Raw genomic sequence first — 8,060 nt, forward strand, 5'->3', positions numbered from 1 at the left:
GCAACTGGTACTAAAATGGAAAAAGAATTCACAGTTTTGAAATAAAATTCTGAAATATTCAGCTTAAAATATATATTAATCTTTTTCTCCAAATTACACGTTATTTCTTTCTCTTATGAGGTGAATCACCAAAAACGCTCCAAACCTGGTTAAACACACCTGGAAGTATTGACTTTCATTAGGAGTCAGTATCGGCTTTTAGAGGGTGCTATGGCTTCAGTTGGCCACCAGATGTCCCCCTCCTTTTTTATTTATTTTTTACTAAAAGGGTTTGAAGCTAAACATTTCTTTGAAGCAAAAAGTGAAAGCAACTAAATTTGACCTAAGTCTTTCAATATTTAAGAATAGTTGGTTTTCATTCTTTAGTTTTTTTTATGTCTTTTCCCACAATGCATCTTGTGTAACACCAGCACTAAGTTTCCTATTTTATTAAATGTAATTATGTATTTAATATATACAGTGATATGAAAATGTTAAAAAAAGTACATTTGTTTTATTATACTCTGTGTTGCAACTATGAAACTTTCTTGTGGTTTATAATTCATTTATTTATTTATTTTTCTAGAAAACAAACATCTGCTGCCTGCAGACAGGAAGCCAGGTGAGGAGCCAGAGAGCCTTGTGGGTAAACAGGTGGAGTACGTCACAGATAACGGCCTGAAGAGGACGGGCTTGGTCATCTACCAGGTTCCCGCAAAGCCCACCGTATACTACATCAAATACGACGACGACGTCCACATCCACGTCTACGATCTGGTGAAGACGACCTAGTACTGACTGATCAGACCCAACTTCAGCTTACATTTCTTCAAACCGGTCGTTACCTGTTTAAGTGTTTGGGTTTCCCTCCAGTGAGAGGGAGCGTCCTCTAAGACCATCAACCCCATGTTTTTTCTTTCTCTTATTCTATATATTTTTATTTTTTTTCCACCACAAGGGCCTTCCTGCACTCTGGCATTTCAGACACCTTCATCCACGAACCGCCGTCTTATCCTCCTTGTTGTAAATAGAACAGACCAGTTGTATAGCTCCACAGATGAAATGAAGCTCAAATCTTTGTTTTGGTGAAATCACACTTGTATAGTGCAATAATCAAACTTTTATAAGCAGCAGACCAGACATTTATACTTATTTTTTTTTTGCCTATACATTTGTGTTTTGCTGTCATTTGACTTATTTATTTCATCTGGAAAATGTAGCTAAGCTGCTGGTAAAACAAAAACGTGTCTGCTGTGCTTTCAGTCTGTAGCCTTGATTTGTTGAATATAAGATCGTATTTCTTTCACCGATGTGCTGAAATGGACCATCACCGTAAACTCCAGTCTCCGTGTAAAAGTGCTCATGTCGTGGATAGAAAACAGAGAGTAGCATAAAGAAGTCGCCTGTTTTTTCTTCCATCACGTAAACTGTATTTTTTTATTTTATTTTTTTTACATTATGTATCAGAACTTCTGGTGTTAAAGTGGAGTTTGATTCAAACAGTGTTTGTGCCGCACACTACGTCTGTAGTTCAACATGGCTACCTGCTGTGTTTAATTTTTTTTTCATGTTTGCATTATTGCCAAAAAAACTGATATGTTGTTCATGTTGACCCTGAATATGTTATGTTATGTAAATATTATGACATTTTTATGAACATTAAACAAAGCTGCTTGAAAATTTCAGCCTTTTTATTTCTAAATTTAATCTAAACCTGCTTTAAATCAGTGTTTCATTTTTTTTTTGTATCTTTGGTGAAGCTCTAACATGGCAGAGGCTCTGAAGTTTATCTCTTCATGGTGCAGATGGAAGGTAGGTGTCAGCAGGTGCAGCTAATCAGCTCTGATGAACTGATTATCAACAGCTGGGCAGGTCTGATATGCAAACGTTTGGCGGTTTTCCTGGTTTGATTTTCATGACACATTTCTGAATTTAGTGGGAAAAAAGCGTTTGGAAAAGGAGGTTAATTTGTGAAAGATGTAAGTGCAACATCTGAAAGGAAACAAACATGCTTAGGAAATTGTGGATTTAAATACACAAATCTCAAAGGTACCCCGCCAAAAGTGGAAAAGAAGAGGAGCTTTGGTAGAAATGGTGAGATCTTTGATAGAGGAATGGGATGAAAATGAAGGTTGAGACAATTTGGATAAAACTGATAACAGGAGGAAACTCAGAGTAGAAGGTTAGGAAGCAAGAAAAATGGATAATAATTAGAATTTTAAAACCATAGGAGATTTTGGGGGAAATTGTAGATTTATATATTATTTATTGCCAAATGTGTGTAGTCAATTACTTATCATCCCTCCTAACACTTGTTATAAATCATTGTAAATTCACTACAAAAGTGGCTTTAGTCCTTTCATTTCATGTGGGAATTTCAATGCTTCTTACACACGGATTAAATGTAATTAATAGTGGGGAGAAAAAACATTTGGAAAAAAGTTTGGGTACCTGAACCTATCTTGCACCAAAAAAAAAGACCTATAATGACCTTTCTACACCTGCCTACCTACCAACCAATTTACCTAAAGATCTACATGCCAACCCATCTGCTGATCTAACTAACCTACTGATCTATTGACCTACTGACCTACCTATATACCAACCATCTATCGATCTTTAATCCTTCCTCCTAAATTTCTTTCAGAAGTAAATACATCACTTACGTTTTTGCTGTCATGTAGATGCTAAATTAGGGCAATGTTAGTGTAGAAGTGGTTTGACACATGTTTACATCAAGGGCATGTAGGTGTTAAGCAACTTCTATGTGATTAAAAATGTGTAATAATGATGTAAGTGGGACAAATGAAAGTACACACTGGATCTTACACTAGTTTCAAATGAAATGGCAGCACCATGTGAGCAGAAGGTGGGACAGCACACCTGTTATTAATCCTTTTCCAGTTTTCATTGGAGAGAAATAATGTCAGAATATGATCAATGTTTGGGGAAAGGTAGAAAAATGGCAAGTATTTAAATAGAATGGAAATGTCTGATGTAGAAACTGTTTGGAGAAATACCTCTAAGTAACAATTAAAAGCAGATTTAAGGGTAAAAACATTTGTTTGTATTCAGTCAGAAAATTGATTAGATCTCAGGAGAAGATGGGGAAAAAAATCCCAGTCATTGAAAGAGACTATGGATTATTTTAACTCTTTGAAGTTGAGCTATTTAATATACTATTTTTAAAGAAAACATTAATGATTTTCAGAATATAGACATGAGCTTGAATGGCTTAATACGCACGTCAAATTACTATATAACAAAGACAGTTTTGTTGAAAGCAAATAAAACAAATTTTGATATTTACTAATAAAACAATGCAATAGAATTAAATATCTGCGAAGAGAAACATTTCTTTATTAATTCATAGATGAAAGCTGACCTTCTTTAGGTTTAAATTAGAAAAAAAAAGTTAAAGTGTTTTTGTAGTAGGTAGGAAACATCACAGTAGATGCCAGAAAAAAATAAGCCAAATTTGAACCAATAGCAATTAAAAAATTAGTAAAGAATTAAATGTGGTCTGCTTTTAAGACTTCAAATATTCTTTCAAGAGCAAAAAGTTGATAATTTGAACATTTTTTGCTGCTGAAGGACTTGAAAACCTCGCAAAATAATATTTTTAACCAACTCGTTTGAGATCTTCAACCAAAAGTTGGTTAAAGTGCATTATGTTCCAGGACCAAAAAACTTAAAAACAACTTAAAAAATTGCTTCAAAATAAGAGCTTTTCGAAAATATAACTATTAAAAATCAAAATATTATTTATTGGGGTTTTCTAAACACAAATGAACAAACAAATTAGCAAAAAGTTCAAAGAACATGTGAATCTAAAGGTATTTATCTCTACTTTATAGATTTATTCAGGTTAAATTAGCAAAATCTGAGAAGTTTTCTATTTGGTTGTTCACCAAGTAAAACATGAGTCCCCGTTTTTAACCTCTTGAAGTCTTGTTAATGGAATTATTAATCAAACCACTTCTGCTCCAAACGTAACAATTTTGTTTTGTCTTGAAAGCAAAAACTGTGATTTTGTTATTCTTTTAATTCCATAGCTGGATTATAAATTCAGGCATCATAGGGTTGAACTGACTGACTAACTACGATCATGAAACTAAAATGAATAAATAAATCTCTCTTTCTGATTGCCTGCAGCTCCACTTCCTGCTCTCTCGTGCTCTTCTGTGTGGCTTTGGAACAAATGCCCGATGCCGCCTGGTGTCAGAGAGCTTGGCCTCCCTCGAGGATTGTGGGTCTTCCAGCAGAATAATATCTCAGAACACAAACGGGGACAATCGCCCATAGGAGCATTGGGAAGTGTCCTTCTGTGAGCTCTGGTTTAAATCCTGTGGAAGATCTGTGGTAGGAATGCCGTCTGGAGAGGACATTTTAGGAGCAATTACATTTATAAAGTGAATCGAGATAGTTGGTAGTAACTGCAACCCATTATTACTGGTGCAGGAATGCTTCGTTTATTTTAAATTAGTGATTAAAAGCAGTGTTTTGTAGTATTTTACAAAAACTTCTGCTGTTTTCTCAGGATTTTTTTCTTACATTAGCAGTGAAGAGTGAATGATATTGTCCATATTTGTGGTTACTTGGCCTCCAGAGAATGTGCTAGCTCTGCAGCAATCTCCATTATTTGCTTTATCTTAAACATCCCAGTAATAACAATGAAAACAATAATAGGACTGAATGGTTAGTTGTGGCTGTTTGCCATTTGTTGCTCAAATATGTATCATGTTTAGCACGAACAGTATATTAAAGATGCTCTGGTTTTACGAGATGATTTAATCATGTGGACAACCTCCCATGAAGTGGAGCACCTGTTGGATGAAAGCGTTCTCCTGCTTCTGCTGATCAAATGTCAGCACTGCTTTAATGTCGACATGTTCTCGCTTGATTCCTGATCTCCCTGATCACACATGTAACCACATGCTGACTGCCTCTCCCTCCCCCGGAGTCTCTCCGAGGTGCCAGGGCTGCAGTGATGACTGCCAGTACAGACATCAGGGAACAGTTGGCATACCATCACGCCAGGCTGAGTGCTCGGAACGAAACAAGGAGCAGTCGGAGCAGGCGACGCTCAGGGTCTGCACTCCTGGAAGGCTGTTTGTTTGCAGTCACCTTGTTTCAACACTTTAACTGTGGATTTTTCTAACATTAAATTTCTTTATTACCCCTTTAACTCCAATTTGATTTACTGTAATTTTTTAATTGTTGACATGATCAATGTAATTCCAGTTGATTTTGAAGGAGAAAAGCGGCTCACGCCGCTTTTCTCCTTCAAAATCTACTGGAATTACGTTGATCGTGTTAAATTAAAAAGTAACATCATGTAAAGATTGTGTTTAAGCGTCAAACAGCTTTAGTTTTGAGTTTTCCACCTTTTAAAATTAGTTTAATTCTAGTAAAATGAACATTTCAATCAAAAACTGATTAAGAATGTGGTCTTCTGCACAACCTTCCTATTAAAATAAACAGGAAAAAGATGTGCAGTAAGAGGCACTCCGTTCCTGCGTTTGCAGGAAAAGGACTTCATGAGGATGCACGAATTCTTACATACAAAACATACTCAAACATTCATAGAAAATGCATGAGAGCTTTTCATGAAAGAATTCATCTCTTTTATTTTCACATTATCATTATTGCAGGACCTTCCTCGAAAACCTTGAAACTTTGCGTTCTTATTGGACAGTAAACAAATGCACTTGACTTTTTTGTGTTGCTAAGCAACAAAAGCCAGTACTCAATTTTTATATATGAAAAACCCGAACGCTGCCAATCTGGAGACTTGGAGAGTGCAACATGAAGGAGTGTTTTCATTATAAACATTTCAATTTTTTTTTGTCAGTGAGGGGGGGTACGGTTAATTATTTAAATGTATATTGGTGGATTTAAAAAAAAAAAAAAAATCTGAGGCCTCTGATCACATAATTTTTAAGGTGCAGCGAGTTCATCATGTAAATGCAATGACCTTGAGTCAGCAGAAGTGGGTTTGGCTCTGTTTTCTTCATGCATAACAAAGGCAAGGATACAGTGTGGTCAATCAAGCAGGTATCCTGGTAACAAGAACAAAGGTAAGTCTGGGGCTTTTTTAGATTTAACAAGTGGAGATCATGTTGAGATGTTTTCGAGCTGCCCTTTCCTAACCACCTGTTAATCAAGTGTACTAAATTTGCCAGAAATGGCAGGATTTATTTTTGGTACATTTCATTTTGTCTCCTATTTTATTTCAGTGGCTGCTTCTTGTAGGAGGGTGGGTGTAAAAGAGTCTTTGTTTGTGTTTTTTTTATTTTTTTTTTTTATTTTTAAAGAATAAGCTTAGTTTGTGTCCAAAAATAATACTGGCGTAAAATTAGATTAAAACAATCACAATGATCCATTTCATCTGATCAAACCTCCACCTTGCCTTTGGCTACAGTTTAAAAAAAATGTATCACTTAGGTCTGCTTACCAACATCTCTGTAGGACCTTGATTTATGATTATCTGGGATGTTGACAAGTTCACACACTCAATTATAAAGGCTGCGTTCGGTGTTTGCCCTCAAGGTCACCAAATCATCAAAATTGCCTCACATTCATCCATCTAATAGATGATAACTCTGAGGCATGCAACTGAAATGAATAGAAGCAGCTGAGCTTTTTTTTAAGTTCAGCCTTAAAGCTAATCATCCCATAAAGTTAACACTAATCTTTTTGATTCTAGTCTGTCCTGAATGTGTGACGTAAACAAAATATATGCAGGAAAAAGGTTTAAACAATTGCTTTATTTAAAAAAAACATTTTTTTTTAAATGCAGACACAATAAAAATCCTCACAGTTTGAAACATCTTGCAGCCTACCTCCAAAGCTGTCTTTTATTCACTTTATGACATAATTGCAGTAAATCCCACAGCGCCTTTCATTGCATGATTCAGTACCGTTGCTTAAATGGTGCTTTTGATTGCAATTTTGCCATAATTAACATTAGTGAATGTACATACACACAGGGAGTGAATCAGAATGTGTTAAACGTTTTAGAAAAAGCAGTTTTTATATTGAAAAAACAGGAAATGTCCTCATTTTTCCCCCTTTATTTTAGCTGTCCAGGTTGCTGCACTGAAGGGACTGCTTGTGCTGAGAGGTAGACTGGGACTTGTTGTTCTTCCATCAACGTCACAACAAAATCACTAGTCTTCCACTCAGCACTACCAACACTTTCTTCTCCGTGGTTGGATCCACATCCTCTGCTTGAAGCTGTGATGAAAGAAAGAGAAACAGGATTGGCTTTTTGCTTACACATATTTATTTTTACAGCAAAATGAGTACATTTTTGCAGAGAGGATGCTGATGCTTCAGAGCACAGGTTGGTGGTGTCCTGATCACATGAACTTTTTTCCAGCAGAAGCAGCTCAGGCAATCCCCATCTCTGTGTTTCTCTCAACCAATTTCTCTCTGAAGCCTGTTGACATTCCATCGTTCCTTTGTTGTTTTAATGCCAACCTTTCAGCTCCTCTCAAAAGAGGGAGACAGGAAGGGTGTTTTTTTTTGGAGGGGGTGGAGGGAGGGAGAAAGGGAGAGGATCAGAGCACTTACAATAAACACTGTATGGACATTTTAATGCAGGAAAAAGTGAAATGCAAATCATTTTGACTGATTTTTTTGGGAAATGGTTTTCGGTGTAAGTCACAGAGCGTCCTGCATCCCCAGGATGTGTTTGAGCTGGTAACTATGCAACAAGACTGGGAGTCAGTGGAAGAGGGGGATGGGAAGATCTGGGGACAGTTAGTGAGAGGAAGGAAGACAGAAATGGGGAAAGAGGGGATGCAAAGCAAAAAAGACGAGAAAGGAAGATCCTGCAGGACATAAAAAAATAATAATAAACGCTCATTTAAATGTTAATCTACAGAAGATTTGGAGTAAATACCCCTGTTTTCTTTGGCCCTGACAGTTAAAGGAGCAGCTAGTGAATACTAAACATAAAGCTGTTTGCATCCACATGACCAAACGTGGCGAATCCACCCAGTTTTACCTTTGCTTGGCGGCTAAACGCGGACTGGTTTGACGTGGGAGCTGTCCAGCGTCTCGGTGCTGAATGA

General features: G+C 36.6%; 1 protein-coding gene and 1 long non-coding RNA gene across 5 annotated transcripts in view; one reads left to right on the plus strand and one right to left on the minus strand.

Moving 5' to 3' along the window:
- Positions 1–1,659, plus strand: part of LOC112147763 (spindlin-W) — a 7,715-nt gene extending 6,056 nt beyond the window's left edge. For all 4 annotated transcript variants that reach the window (XM_024274350.2, XM_024274348.2, XM_024274352.2 and 1 more), the window contains one exon: positions 566–1,659. In XM_024274350.2, the coding sequence (XP_024130118.1) occupies positions 566–771 (206 nt within the window). In that variant the 3' untranslated portion in view covers positions 772–1,659. The remainder of the gene's footprint in view (positions 1–565) is intronic.
- Positions 1,660–6,730: 5,071 nt separating this feature from the next.
- LOC112147566 overlaps positions 6,731–8,060 on the minus strand; it is a 1,802-nt gene continuing 472 nt past the window's right edge. Inside the window, exon 2 of the long non-coding RNA XR_002919475.1 lies at positions 6,731–7,218. This is a non-coding gene — a long non-coding RNA (uncharacterized LOC112147566). The remainder of the gene's footprint in view (positions 7,219–8,060) is intronic.

Source organism: Oryzias melastigma, linkage group LG17, assembly GCF_002922805.2.
Source record: "Oryzias melastigma strain HK-1 linkage group LG17, ASM292280v2, whole genome shotgun sequence".
NCBI classification, from domain to species: domain Eukaryota; kingdom Metazoa; phylum Chordata; class Actinopteri; order Beloniformes; family Adrianichthyidae; genus Oryzias; species Oryzias melastigma.